The sequence below is a fragment of the Ictalurus punctatus genome, chromosome 12 (genome assembly GCF_001660625.3).
Source record: "Ictalurus punctatus breed USDA103 chromosome 12, Coco_2.0, whole genome shotgun sequence".
Lineage (NCBI taxonomy): Eukaryota > Metazoa > Chordata > Actinopteri > Siluriformes > Ictaluridae > Ictalurus > Ictalurus punctatus.
This window is the reverse complement of record NC_030427.2, coordinates 4294096-4310259: the sequence shown is the minus strand read 5'-3', so window position 1 is coordinate 4310259 and position 16164 is coordinate 4294096. Positions and strand designations below refer to the sequence as shown.

General features: G+C 39.7%; 2 protein-coding genes across 8 annotated transcripts in view; both read right to left on the bottom strand.

Annotated features, from left to right (window-relative positions):
* Positions 1-16164, bottom strand: part of atg3 (autophagy related 3) — a gene marked incomplete in the record, with an annotated part of 729311 nt that overhangs the window by 285124 nt on the left and 428023 nt on the right.
* The window catches only part of chd6 (chromodomain helicase DNA binding protein 6), a 116642-nt gene that overhangs the window by 85034 nt on the left and 15444 nt on the right, over positions 1-16164 (bottom strand). For 6 of the 7 annotated variants that reach the window (XM_053684457.1, XM_053684458.1, XM_053684462.1 and 3 more), the window contains exons 2-4: positions 2422-2951; positions 712-859; positions 139-288 (exon numbers count right to left, since the gene is read on the bottom strand). In XM_053684457.1, the coding sequence (XP_053540432.1) occupies positions 139-288; positions 712-859; positions 2422-2951 (828 nt within the window). Of the gene's footprint in view, positions 1-138; positions 289-711; positions 860-2421; positions 2952-7337; positions 8500-16164 lie in introns of those variants that run through there. The other variant, XM_053684460.1, reaches the window with a different exon arrangement.

Sequence of the window (16164 nt, the reverse complement as noted above, 5' to 3'; positions counted from 1 at the left end):
GAGGTGCAGAATCATGCATTTATTACATTTCCATATATCTGCCATCTTGGTGTTTGTGTACACTTGTAATGGTGGGCTTGAAGACAGAAGTAGTGCAGATGTGTGGTAGAGTACAATGATGGGAGATACTGCAGTTACCTCTGCTTGCCAAGCTAGGGTAGAGGAGGAGAGAGCGGGAATTCGCTCTGCTCCTAACACAGCAATGGTCTCACCATCATCATCCACAACTTTAAAATCTAGATCTTCATTGTACTTCCTACGCTTCACCTGACGACCTGATCTCCTCTTCTGCAAGCAAGTGAATGAACAAGACCAATGAAAGTTTGAAAGTGAGACACCATAGTGAGTAAGAAAGACAAAGGGATGGAGAAAGAAGTAAGAACATGGGCAAAATGAGAGCGAGAGAGAGAGAGAGATAGAGAATGAAAAAAGACAGACAACTTCTTGGTTATCAAATAATACAAATGAGACCCCAAAAAGTCATTTTCATCTACTTTGCCACTTTCTTATATTATTATAGGTGCTAAATCCTCTCTTCACACACAACACAAAGCAGCATTATCCAAACCAAGAAAGAATGGAAAAAAAGAAGCTAAGTAAAGGTTATGTCTTTTAATCATTAATGTCTAGAAGATAAAAGCACATTAAATGAAATCCATGCACAGAATGAATTGCAGGAATGAAATACAACAAGAATGGGGGTGCACTCACAGTGTTGTCCATAGGGTCTGTGCTTTCTTCTCCTCCTGTAGCCAGTGTACAGAGTGAGGCAGTATCATCACTCTCAGCGGCCTCTTGCAATGCATCACTTTTCCGCTTCCCTTTTTTCCTTTTCTCCAGGGGGACAACACTCTGCTCTCTACACAATATGGGAAATTAGTTAGAACATGAAGCTTCACATTTTATTAAGATCTCTAACATGGTTAACACAAACTAAATATCATATCATCTCATATGATAGTGGATTCATACTACAAACCAATGACCATGGTTGTTTCTAATATGGTAATGAAAGCATATGAAAGCTTGACACGTCTTTTCTAGTACTATACCACACTGTTGAATTCTTGAATCTGACTGATCAGGTGTTCATTTTATATAGTAGCACAGCTTTGACAGAAGTGGTGGTTGTAATTCAAATCACAGGTCCATACAAATGGGCCTGTTCTTCTACGATAAACAAGAGAAGCTAGTGAGAGAACTGTTTATACAACAGGTTTTCACCTAAGCTGAAGACATTTAAACTAAATTTTTCATAACTCCACACATTTCATGTTCCCATACATTTCCTGTATTAGTGAAATATAGTAAAATAATTACTTAATTCCCGTTAGAGGTAATTTCAAAAATAATAGCTAGGAGAAAGATTTATTGCAGCTTTTGTATATCCGATTCTCAGTGGGTCAAATGTTTACACTTTGTTAGTATTCGATGACATTGCTTTTTAATTGTTTGAACTTGTATCAAATGCTCAGGGTAGCCTTCCACAAGCTTCTCACAATACTTTGCTGGAATTTGCTCATTCCTCCTGACAGGTAGAACATCATTTCATTCCTGATACTTCGAACTCCTTCACCAGCTCCTTTGTCATTGTCTTGGGGTTCAGTTGAACGTTTTGGACCAAAGATCCTTCATCCTTGGGAGTTAATTTGTGCTTAATTCCTGAATGATGCAGTGTCTCTGTGATCCCAAGATTTTTATATTTGCATACACAATTGTTTGTACAGATGCTCACGTTACCTTCAGTTGTTTGACTTGTGGAGGTCCAATTTTTTCTAGCCAGAGGTCTTGGATGAGTTGCTTAGATTTACCCAGGGTATAAAGGGCAAAAAGACACTGTCTCTAAAGGTAGGCTTGTTTACAACCACAAGTAGACTCCCAACTAACACCTAATTGTGACAATTGGCCAATAAAAAGCTTTTAAAAGTCATTACATGAATTTCTGGAATATTCCAGACTGTTTAAAGAGACAGTTAACTTTGAGTATATAAATATTTGACCCACTGTAAATAAAGTTATAGTGAATTAAAGCTGAAATAAATCTGTCTCCAATTGATTATTTTAAAATGATCTCCAATGTGTACAAAGTAGATGCCCTAATTGACATGCCAAAAGAAACTTTTGGTAACATGAAATGTGTGGAGTTGTGAAAAACTGAGAACGAATATCTTTAGCCTAGGTGTATGTACATTTTTGGCCTCAACTGCAGTTATTATAACGTAAGTGATAACAGGAACTTGTCTCACTGACATTTCACATTAAATCTAACTATAAACGGTCAAAGGTTATAGGAAAATAATCAACTCTGGGGTTGTTTCAGCATCACCATGTCATTGATTATTTTCCTATAAAAGCGCACCAAGCATATTTCTTACTTAAAGAACGAATGTACTTAAATGCCATCATTTATCCTCAACTCACTTCGGCTTCCTCCCACGCTGCCTTGGTGGGGCGGTCACATCCTTTCCCTGTGTTTTTGACTTGACCTCTTGAACTTTCTTGACCTTTTTAGGATCCTTTACTACCTTCCCCTCCACCTTCTTTGTCTCTTTTAGCTCGTTCAGTGCTTTTGATTTCTTCAGGAGCAGCCCCTTCCCTTCTTTCTGTACCTTCTTTTTCTTTGGTCTATTGTTGCACTCTCTGTCCTCTCTTGTGTCTTTCTTGTCTTTTTTTTTCCGTTTTTTCCTCACCCTGGGCCCACCTCCTCCATCATCCTCCTCGCTGTTGACTGGTGAAACAGAAAGGTGGGGACTGGGGCTGCTAGACCCTTGGACTACTTCCCTCATCCCAGAGAGCTTTGCATGAGCCACACAGTGGTTAGATGGCCCATCGATGATGCGGATCTGCTCCTTGCCAAAGTGGCCTATGGAAAAAGTGGTTTGTGCATTCTGCTCAGAGGCAGTGGTGGCTGAAGTAGCTGAAGTGTGCATTAAAATGTGCGTGGCAGACATCTGTAAGACAATAAAATACAACAGATCAATTATTGGTTTAGGCCTACTGCTCAAAGGACTACACCAACACAGATTACACAATGCTATTTTTAAATCTTTAAAATCTTAAATGTTCTACACTGCTAAACACCTTTAAAAAAAACAAAAAAAAAACCCCAGGGTCAATGTACGCCATTTAAATTCTACAGTTTGAATGAACTCACACCTGGAATTTTAGGTGCAACTTGAGTCATGACTTTACCAGGGGTGTTTCTAGAACTTTAAGGTATGAAAGACTCAACCCCCAGAAACCTCACTCAATTGTGTTTTCAAGCTAACTAAAGTGGCCCAAAATATTTTCACATTGGTTTCTTAGTGTTTTAATCATGCCAAACCCTTATTAGTGAATAGCAGGATTAGCTAATGTCTCTGAACAACAGTGTGAATTCATCTAGTAAATTCATTGGGTTTCTCCCCTCCCTACGCTGGTTTAATTCAGATCGACGTTACTACAGTCACCTTGACAGTAAAGTTCTGCTCAGCCACCACTTTCAGTCTGTAGATTACAATAATAAACATAGCATTTAAATGTGGACTACTTGCTGAAAGCTGCTGCCCTGCCTGACTACCCTCAACCTCACTGCTTTGAGGAAAAAAAAACCCCAGAAAGACAAATCAATAATCCTTGTTTACAAGCGCATACATTCTGTGTTGTCTAAACATAAAACTTTGGCTATTCTCTGGTACAGCATTTTTGCACACCTTCATTTAAGGCTTTAACAGCTGATTATCTATGTTTAGCATGGTCAATCGCAAGGACATAAATCAATTTATTTCCTTTAATATGGCTGAAAAGGTACAATTCTCTACATATTAACTGAAACTTTTGTTCTTCCTTCCACAGGCCACATAAATATAAATATATATAAATTATATATAAATTATATATATATATATATATATACACAAAAAAAGGTCTTAAAATGTAGACTACCTGTTGAAAGACTGTCATCAACCTTATTGCTTGATCTAAAATGGTAAATGGCGCACGTCCATAGCACTTTTATCCAAAGCGTCTCTTTTATGACACTGCGTCTCATTCACACACACATACACCCCCCAATGGTAGCAGGGCTGCCATGTAAGGTGCTAACTTGCCATCGGGAGCAACTTGGGGTTCAGTGTCTTGCGCAAGGACACTTCAGCATGTGGAGTCATGTGGGCTGGGAATCAAACCGCCAACCCTATGATTAGTGGACAACCCGCTCTACCACCTGAGCCACAGCCGCCCATCTAAAGCTATCTAATCTATCTGATCTATCTAAATTAGCAACAAAAACAATGAAAAGGCATAAATAAACATTTATGTTATGAGGAAAATTTTAAGGCTTACCATAGTGAAACTTTTTCTCTTTTTTTAATCATTTTATTATTTATTATACTCCTATACTATATTTTGTCTTTTATTTTATTTTTTATAAGATATTTATGTTTATTATTTATTATTCTGAATACTCTCGCTTACACACACTACTTTTTGAATTGTTGCTGTAATCTGTGAATTTCCTTTTGGGATTGTCTGTCGGTCTGTCTGTGTCTGTCTGTCTGACCATCTGTTTATCTATCTACAGTCCCCTCCGAAAGTATTATTGGCAGTGTATTTTTGGGTCATTGTCTTGCTGCAAGATGAAGTTCCTCCCAATTGGATTTGAAGCATGTCTCTAAACTGGCAGACACAATGTTTCTGTACCTTTCTGAATTTATTCCACTGCTACCATCATGAACTACATAAATCAATAAAGATCAGTGAGCCCATTCCAGAAGTAGCCATGCAAGCCAAAGCTTGCACTACTTCCTCCGTGCTTGACCGATGATCATCTCTTTGGTATAGGTTAATCTTGGTTCCAGAACTTTTCTGGTTTATCACTGTATTTCTTTGTAAATTCCAATCTGGCCTTCTGATTCTTACTGCTGAGGAGAAGTTGTGTCGTGGTATCTAGTGCCAGGCCGTTAGTAGCAGATCCTTCAAGTCCTGTCAGTTGCTAGGTGGGGCCTCCATGGATCAGACTGATTTGCCCAGCACATCCCACAGATGCACAATCGGATTGAGATCTGTGGAGTTTGGGGGCCAAAATCAACACCTTGAACTCTGTTATGTTCCTCAGACCACCCAGGTGCCCATCGTAGGAGCTTTCGGCAGTGGACAGGGTTCAGCACTCCGCAGTAGAGATCCACCGATACTAAATTTCTCAGCCGATACCGATAACGGATTATTCAGAGTGATATCAGCCTCTGCCGATAGTTTGGAGATTCTGCCTTTTATACCTTCTTTTAAATTAACAATAATGAATTCCACCATTCTGAAGGAAATGCAAATAAAAACGTTATTCTCTCCATTTCAACAAGTTGTTTCACAGTAACTGGTCTCATAAAAAGGAAAAACACATTACTCTAATTAATATTAACACATGAACTCAATTCTGAAGATTAAAAGATTTCTTAACTTATTGAACGTTATTAATTCATATTAACATCGACTGAATTCTAAAAAAAAACAACTCCTGTTAGTCTCACATTCACTCTCCACAAAAAAAAAAAGCATTTCTACTTCATCATTAACATCAAACTGGTGATATGTAATATAAACTTTTTTATATTAACTCATTAACATTATCTGGATATGAAATGTACTACTCTACGAATATATTTTCTGTGCAATATATACTTTTTTTGTCAACTCATCTTCATTTAAATCTTTAATCGTTGTACTGCCGCATTAATTCAGAGCGAGCAGTGTGGCAAAAAAAAAAAAGAAAAAAAAGAAAAGAAAAAAAAAGACTCGATGCTGAAACTCCCGCTTCACTGCTGCTCATGTCCGGTGAAAAAGACACTCATTCACCAACATGCAGTGCAGAGCTTACAAACTGCAGTTTTGCCGTAATTGTCACCCAATTCAAAGTCATTCCACACAAGAGACATCATCTTTACACACAGCACGAATTCAATGTGTTTTCCCGCCCTCTTTTGATTGACAGGATATAATCGGCCCTGATCATTGGAGATTTTTAAACCATTGGCCAATGGCGTGAATAACTGCCTTTATTGGCCAATACGTCGGTGCACTACTCCGTGGTGTTTCCCATTAATTATTTAATGGGAAAATATTTTTTTACATTTCTCATAACATTGAAGATTTCTGTTTTGCACCGTTGCTTTGGCACAAAACACCAGTCGGTCAGTCAGGTCGACCGGTCAGTCAGGTTGTCCGTGTCTGCGAGGACAGAGTCACAGGTAATGAAATGAGAATCATGCCTTCTGGGAGAAAAAAAGAACAAAGCAAGCAATAAACACTCCTCTTCTATTTCTCAAGAAATAAACACACAAACAGGACTGAATTAGTATTTTCTTACTCTGGAGTGGAACGAGAACCAAGTACAATTGAATTTTTTTTTCCCCCCTCACATTAAAGCCTGCTGAAGCTAAGCTCTAAGAAACATGGGTCATCAGCGCTATGTAGTAATGTGGTCAGTTAGGGACTGGGCAATTATGCAAGATTCTACCAAGATTATAGTTATGTACTTCATAGGAGATCTAACATATTGCCTAACGTATGTTATGATACAGTATGGATTCAGTACAGTGGGATGTAAGACTCAGAAGTGCAATATTACCCCAAAGTTGTACAGAAGTACAATAATAAAATCATAATATATAAAGAAAAGAATCACTAAAAATTCAGAAGCTGAGATTTCCACATTCTGAAGGTTGTAGCAGTGGGGCATAAGACTCACTAGAAGCGGTGAAATATCACATTATATTACATTATTAAATATGTACAGTAGTAAATCTTATTTACTTTTTATAATTTATTTATGATATACTTTTTTTTTTTTTTTTTTTTTTTTTTTTAAACGAGTGATTACACATAATGTGGTTTGATCCAAAATGTCAGCGGTGCGGTAGCACGCAGCAGCCACTAAGGGTCCGCTAATATGGTGCACGTTACGTGTAGCCTACACCATATCAGAACCACTGGTTTACATGTCTATCATCACCAAATTCTACTGAACATGAACCAGGCCCTGGAACCAATGTATTGCCTGGTGCTGCTGGCCAGAAGAGAGGGGGCTTTCAAAGAGGCAAAGCACAACTATGCAGAAAGAATAGTTGTGCATTCAGGCCATCACAGAGTAAAAAGCTACACCACCTGTCTGTGATGATAATGCCTTGCTCCCAGATGTAGTAAATGATTTCTATGCATGATTTGAAGTGTAGAACAACATGCCAGCGTGGAAGACCACCCCAAACTCCCACTGACCAAGTACTCTGTCCATTTGCAGCAGATGTCAGGAAATGTCAGGATGTCCAGAGTTAACCCATGGAAAGCTGCAGGTCCTGAAAACATACCTGGCTAGGTGCTCAGGGCAGGTGCTGCTTAGTTTGTAGATGTCTCCACAGACATCTTCAACATTTCCCTGAGCCAATCAGTTGTCCCTGTGTGCTTCAAGATGACCACCATCATCCTTGTGCCGAAGAAATCATGTGTGTCCTCCCTGAATGACTACCAGCCTGTTGCACTCATACCCATCATCATGAAGTGCTTTGAGCAGCTACTCTTGAAACACAAAGAGCAGTCTTCCCACCACACTGGATCCATATCCGTATGAATACCATCCCAACCACTCAACAGAGGACACCATATCTGCTACCATCCATCTAGACAAAAAGGACAATTACGTAAGGATGCTTCACTTCAGTATTCAACACAATCATCCCACAACAACTGAAAGCTGAGCCTGCTGGGTTTAAACACCTCCCTCTGCAACTGGATCCTGGATGTTCTGACTGGGAGGCCCAAGTCTGTCGGGATCTGCAACTCCACATCTAGCACTACCACACTGAACAATGTCCCCCCAAAAAACAGTTTTCGGCCAATGGCCCTGCATCAAGTTGGAAAGGCTCACCAACTACAAGACACAATTGCCTCTATCTGTTGCAAATCAATAACTGGCTGATGACCAGAATCATTTCTATGATTCAGCTCTGACCTTCCCACCACACAATCATTAACACCCCCTGCTACCCCCGCTCTCGCTACACAACCCGCACTTAGGATCTGTGAAGAGCATGTATGCCAGCTCTTCCAGAAACAGAAGATCTGGAAAGCTCCAGGCCCAGACAGCATCTCACCAGCCTGTTTGAAGGTCTCTGCTGAACAACTGTCACCCATCTTCACCCAGATCTTCAACAGATACCTGGAGCAGTGTAAAGTCCCTTCATACTTCAAATACTCCACCATCATCCCCCTCCTAAAGAAAACCCAAGGTCAGAGGACTGAATGACTACAGAAGTGCTGCTTTGATATCTGTGGTCATGAAATCATGTGACAGACTGGTGTTGGCCTACCTGAAGGACATCACTGGACCCTTAGATGGTCAGGTGGACATAATTATGGTTGTAGCTAAAGTCTTCAGGAAGGCAGATCTCCAGGAACAGGGGTGGTGACCTCTGCGTTAAGGCATGCAGGCAGTCAGAAACTGGTTTGTGTTATGTGTATGTGGTTATTTGGTTTTACATGTGTAACTCCTACAATAAAAAAAGTTATTGAATTTTTATTTTAATAGTTTTTTACGAAATTTTTTTTACGAACGCTTTAAGTGCAGTTAATCATTTGTCGTGCTGTACGTGCTAATAGACGACTGCTTGAAGCCGCGGGCTGCGTCCCAAACCGCGTACTTACCGTCTATACAGTAGCTGAGATACATGTATTTTTCCCCACTACAGGCCTATAGTGGGCAAGTATGCAGTTTGGGACGCAGCCGAACTCTCTTGCTCGCCATAAAATGTTGAGCACTGCCATGTTTGATCATGTCCTGTCGCAAAATGCGGTGAAAACTCTCACACGACATTAATAAAGTCATTAAGGTGTTTACATGTCTGAAATACACGTCGATAATGCGACTAAAACAGGAGTACTCCACATGTCTTAATTCCATTTGTGTTTACTTCGAGTATGACCTTAATCAGATTACGGTAATTAAAAATTGCTGTTTACATGCTAATGTGATTACATTTCTTAATCACAGTATTGTCTTAATTGGGTTAATAGTGGATTATTGTTGTCCATGTAAACGCACTGACTGAAGGCTAAAACGAAGAGTAGATGTTCAGGGCTATTTATTTTTTAAATAAGCAAGCTAACAGGACACACCTGGGTAACAAGGAACACCTGTTAGTCACATGTTACAATATGTTTGTTTGCCTACAAATTGGGTGGTCTGATACAAAATGTTCCATGTCATTTAACACATCTACTTATATATACTTGGAAAGAAAAACTGAAATTCTGAACTCTCATATTCATCTTGTGATCTCAAACCCAAATGTCAGTCTAGAGCAAAAACAAGTGAACTGGTGTTCCAATGCTTTCAAAGGGTACTGTACACACCCACAAAATATATATTTTATATATATATATATATACACAAAATATATATTTTATATATATATATATATATATATATATATATATATATATACACACACACATACATACACACACACACACACACACACACACACATATATATATACACACATGGTACTAATTTGGCCTGTATTACTATGCTGTACTCTTACAAACGGCCCTGCAGTGACCTACTTCATGTTTTGCTGGATCAACAAGAAGACATAAGCTTCTTCTTTTAGAAAAAGACACATATAAAACACGAAGAAAGTTCAGTACAATGGATGGATAGAAAGGTCTGAATGTTTCTGAAGTACATTAAGCTAAGGAATTCTTTCACAGACAAGGCTTTATTTTTATTTTATTTTTAACCATGGCACATTGCCACTGCAGAACATGTGCAGGCCCACAAAAACACAATGACACACACATGCGCTCAGACACCCTCAACATGCATCTGCAGACAGGTATGGGGATAATATCAATGAATCACAAGCTTTCCACAGCAGCCTTGAATCAAGGCCGTTGTCACGGCAACAGGCTCGCAACCAAGCCGCGGGAAGTAGCAACACAAACATGTGATCTCTGTGGTAACCCTTTGGTCACCACAGGCTACAGAGCACATTCAGATGCTTTGGAAATTTATGCTTAATTTTAACATGAATCCCAATGAAACATCTAGGAAATAGGCAATAGAGATTAGCAGAATACAGAGATAGTCTTTTTTTAAATCACTATATAGCTTATACTTTTTACTCGATATATGTGCAAAATCACAGCATTTCAGTCCAGATTTCTGTTCAGCGCATTGCTTTTCAGATTTTATCTTTATGCAGTGTGACTTGCATGCATAAAACACACACATATTCACCATGCACACAAACACAATTCTCCATAAATGCAACTCATTATTCTACAGATATGGTGTAATATGAATACTTGCCAAGCAAATATGCCAATCATATCATGCATAAACAGACAAATAGACAGACAAAGACACAGACACAATCAAGTGCCCTATGAAATCAATACCAGCTCAAAACAGCCAAAAGCAACAGCACCATTCTGGTCAATGTCCGCTCTCTTTCTCCTATAAAATGCTTCAACATACACCTTTGCTACACACGTGTGCTTTGAACACACAGACATATGCCTTTGGGATAACCTTGTCAAAAACAAAAATTCTATGCAAAAAAAAAAAACAACAAAAAACAACATTTTATGACATGCATTGAATCATATGCCACAGTCTTTCAGGCTTACAGACCGCTATGATTTCTCAATGCAAAAATATTTCAGGTTTAAAAAAAAAAAAAAAAAAAAAAAAAAAAAAAAAAAAACCCACACACAACAGTACTACAAAACTCTTGCAAGACAAGACAGGCTGACCCCCCCCACCCCTTCAACCTCTGCAGCAATGCTGGCAGCACTCATACGTCTACTTGCCAAAGACAACCTCTGGATATGACGCTGAGCACGTGCACTCAACTTCTTTGGTCGACCATGGCGAGGCCTGTTATGAGTGGAACCTGTCCTGTTAAACCGCTGTATGGTCTTGGCCACCGTGCTGCAGCTCAGTGTCAGGGTCTTGGCAATCTTCTTATAGCCTAGGCCATCTTTATGTAGAGCAACAATTCTTTTTTTCAGATCCTCAGAGAGTTCTGAGGTGGCATGTTGAACTTCCAGTGACCAGTATGAGGGAGTGTGAGAGCGATGACACCAAATTTAACACACCTGCTCCCCATTCACACCTGAGACCTTGTAACACTAACAAGTCACATGACACCGGGGAGGGAAAACGGCTAATTGGGCCCAATTTGGACATTTTCACTTAGGGGTGTATTCACTTTTGTTGCCAGCGTTTTAGACATTAATGGCTGTGTGTTGCGTTATTTTGAGGGGACAGCAAATTTACACTGTTACACAAGCTGTACACTCACTACTTTACATTGTAGCACAGTGTCATTTCTTCAGTGTTGTCACATGAAAATTTATAATCAAATATTTACACAAATGTGAGGGATGTACTCACTTTTGTGAGATACTGTAATTGTGTATGTGAGAAATAAAATCTTGAAAACTTGAAATATAGGCTAAGTTCAGTGGAATAAATGAAAGAATGACAAATGTGAGATTTTAATATGATGATTTGTAAGTGACTGGGGTTGGGGCTTCACTTATTATATTCTGGCTAGTGGCATTCAGAGCCCATTCACCAGTGGGAGACCACTGTTTCCTGTGGCGAGAGCGAGGGCCGCAGCTGATACTGGCATGTTCACCCACTGGCTTGAAATGCTTAAAAAGAAATAGATCTTGCAGATGTGATAACAAAACCCCAAAATATCTACAATGTAGAGGAGAAAGGCTTGGTCACTGATGCATCCTCAAAAAATTTCCAGGTTTCAAAAGGGATGCAAGAATGTGTACCAGAGTGCTGGTGGACGTGAGAGGGAACATAACTGTCTGCCTCACATATGAGGGAATGCAGATCCTTCCCTCATATGCCGTCTACAAGGAGAAACATTGTAGTTTTTGGTCAAGGTGGTCCAGACTGTACCCGCTTTACCATGACAGACCATGGCCGGATGGAGAAGATAGTGTTTTTAAACTACTGCACAAACCTCTCCCCAAAAACCTCTCCCTCTGGATTTTAATATTTGACGGCCATATCACCCATGTGTCACTAAGACTTGCAGTGAAGGCAAAAGAAAATAAATGTAGTGCCCCTTCATCTCTCCTCTCACCACACAAATGTACTGGAAGTCTGTTCAGGGAAATGAATTATTTGAAAAAAAAAAAAAAAAAAAAAAAAAAAAAAAAAAAAAAAAACTTATGTTCGTCAATAAATCATGTAAGCTTATCTGAAACATACATGTGCTTAAATGGTGCCACAGCACTAATTAAGCCTATGCCAGACTTTTGACATATTATATAATAATTTATTTATTTCATATTTTCAAATGTACATGAACTAGTGAATATATTTCCAAATGAAAGATCAATCTTGCATTTTCCCAATACATCTCGATTATCAATCAAGATTTTGGTGGGCTTAATGGGCACACTTACCCTAAGCACAAAACTATGCGCACACATGGTTGATAAAAGAGACTCCAGGTGATAAATATAACCACTGGTTGAGGGGTGAAACAGAAAAAAAATATAACCACTTTGTCTGTTGCAGTTGAATGCGCAAATCTAATTGATGAGGTGCTGTGCATTATTTTTATATAATAGCATGGCTTGGAGAGTAGTTCCAGCTGTAACATGAATGATAGGTTTATATTAATGCACTCATTCTAGTACATTATTGTTTCTATAATAACAGCTTATACACAGGATTATACAGCTTATACATAATAGATGGGTACCACAGTCGCTCCACATAATCAAAGACTAATAATAAACAGATTTTAAGAAACGTGTTGTTTAACAAGGTAAAATGTATAATTGATGTGGTGATATTAATCAATTAAAACCTGGTAAAAGTTGGCGAATCGCTGCGGTATAAGTGAAATAACACTCCAGTCTATGCTGTTATATGAAAATAATGTGGCAGCACAGTGACTTAGTGGTTAGCACACTTGCTTTGCACCTCCGGGGCTGGGGATTTGAATCCCACCCTGTGTACGAAGTTTGTATGTTCTCCCCGTGATTCTGGGGTTTCCTCTGGGTACTCCAGTTTCCTCCACCAATACAAAGATATGCACTACAGGCTGACTGGCATTTCCAAACTGCGTGTAGTGTGTGAACATGTGTTTGGATGGATGAAAATAATGCACTTCAGGGCTTAGCAGCACTCTTGCATCACACCTCTGCCCTAGTCCTCAGATTGTTTTTGCTTTTTAAATGCATGTGTGAGAGACTTGTCTGAAAAAAGAAAATCAGACAGAGAGGGAAAGAGAGAACATTACAGAAAAATGTAAAATGTTAGACTGACCTGCTTGTCCTTTTTTAATTTCTTCTAGAACATTGAATCTGTAATTATTAGGGATGTCACGAAACCCAAAAACTAGTAGTCGGTACCGATACCACCAAAAGTACACGATACTCGATACCAAAGTCGATACCACGGTGTGGTATAATAAAATTAAAAAATTAATTAATTAAAAACTCTCCTGGAGGACATCCTCCTCTGGCTAATACTGGCAAAGAGAGAGAGAGGGGAGGATATTTTAGTTATCAAACACTGACAATGACTAATAAAACAGTGGAGGCTACAAGTGCTAAGTTGCACTCCTGAACACGCGCACACACGCGCACGCACTCTTATACTCTGAATGCAAGCATTAGTTTAAATTCACTGATATGGTGGCAGGCCAAAAAGATTTATTAAAAGCATGAACATTTCTATAATTATTAGTGACTTTAGGCTACATTTAGCTGACAGGACACGAGCTGAATGGCGATGCATGGAGGAACATTAGGAGGTAGTTTATAACATCGCAATGTGTTACTGTTGTTAACAAATAACTGGATATCACCAACATTTCATGGAGCATAACGTTCGCTGGTTTCACGGCCACAATGCAGTTGCTTCAAACAAACATAATATAGGACCGGCTTTCAGGTGCTTCGCCAAATACCAGGTGTTTCTTCACTTTGTTTGAAATGAAAGATAGCATCGGTTGCACACCGGCTTCACAACATCAATTATATGTTTGTTGTCATCCGCCTCGAATGTGAAGTATTTCCATATTTGACTCTTACCACCGTTCCCCTCAACGAGTCGGGTGGAGCTAAACTTGTCACCATTTTCTGTAGTTTTTCCCGTGTGCTTGAAGGCATTCTTCTTCTTCTTCAGCGCTTGTGGACCGACTAAAACACTTGCGCGTATTGCTGCCCCCATCAGTTCCGGAAGAATTGCAACCTCGGTACCTACGGTACTGCCGAAAAACGCGTACCGTCATGTTTTAAGAATGTTGGTACCGACATGGTACCAAAGTATCGGTTCTCCTGGCATCCCTAGTTTGAACCCATCCATTTTCCAAGTGATCAAGAAATTGACAGATTTGTGACTGACAGGTGTTTCTTCCTGTCCTGGTGTGCCCTGTTAGAATAACTGTTTAAACAATTAATAGTTCTGAATGTCTGCTCTTGGTTTGAGCCCTATATTTCACATGTGAAGACTGTTTGTTGTTAAAAAGGATAAACCAACAAGAAAACCAGAGAGTTGTCTATGGGAGAAAAGCAAGCCATTTTAAAACTAAGGGGGAGAAAATTGATCAGAGCCATTGCACAACCATTGGGCATAGCCAGTACAACAATTTGGAAAGTGCTGGAAAAAAAAAAAAAAAAAGAAACCACTGGTGTACTAACAAACAGACATGACAGAAACCATTGTGAGAGTTCAAGTGGCTTTTTATTGTCATTTCAACCATATACAGCTGGTCCAGTACACAGTGAAGCGAAACAACGTTCCTCCAGGACCATGATGCTACATAAAACACACTAACCACATGCGACGACACAGAATTAAAAAAAAAAAAAAAAAAAAAGACCTACACATTCTACATAAATTGCATGTGCAGACGTGTGCAAACAAGACAGTACATAACTACTAAAACGAGGCAATGGGCACAGTAACTGACACTTAATGTGCCCATTGCCCTGTTTTAGTAGTTACTGTCTTATGTTGTTTGCACACGTCTGCACATGCAATTTATGTAGAATGTGTAGGTCTTTTTTTTTTTTTTTTTAATTCTGTGCCGAGCAGTACACAGTTCTTGTATGGAAGTGTCTGATAGAACAGGTAGTGCAAAAAGATTTTTTTATTTTTAGGGAAAAAAATTTTTTTTTGTGTGTTTTGTTTTTTTAAAATGTTGTGAGTAACATACTACGACATAGTATTCAACAGATTATCCTACACCATATGTGGACATAGTTATTGTGGTAGCAGCCAGAAATTGACAAACAAGAAATTGAACATTATATTTTTCTGAGTACATTAGCAGCAAAAAATTTAGTTAGTATAGAAATGTGCAAAAATTGCAAGGGGAGTGGGATGGTGTTCAGTTTAATAGGAGTGTGTGCGGTTGTGTGTGTGCACGTGTGTCTCAGTCTAGTCACTGAGTTTTGAGGAGTCCCATAGCTTGGGGGAAGAAGCTGTTACACATTCTGGCCGTGAGGGCCAAAATGCGTCGGTACCTTTTTCCAGATGGCAGGGAGAGTGAAGAGTTTGTGTGACGGGTGTGTGGGGTCGTCCACAATGCTGGTGGCTTTGTGGATACAGCGTGTGGTGTAAATGTCTTTGAAGGAGGGAAAAGAGGCCCCAGTGATCTTCTCAGATGTCCTCACTAACCAGTGTAGGGTCTTGCAATCCAATATGGTGCAATTTCCAAACCAGACAGTGACTCAGCTGTTCAGGATGCTCTCAATGGTTCCTCTGTAGGACGTGGTGAGGATGAGGGCTGGGAGATGGGCTTTTTTCAGCCTTTGCAGAAAGGGGAGACGCTGCTGGGCCTTCTTGGTTATGGAGCTGGTGTTGAGGGACCAGCTGTGGTGGCAATGGCATTATCTGTTGAGCGGTTGGGACGATTTGCAGGGGTCCAGTGAGGGGGCAGCAGGGTCTTGCTGTGCTTCATGATGAGCCTCATGGGAGATGTTGAAGATCTCAGCAAGAACATCTGCCAGCTGGTCTGCACATCCTCTGAGCACTCTGCCAGGAATGATGTCTGGTCCAGTGGCTTTCCGTGGGTTGACTCTGTGTAGAGTATTTCTCACATCAGTCGTGGTTAGACACAGAACCTGCTCGTTGGGAGGAGGGGT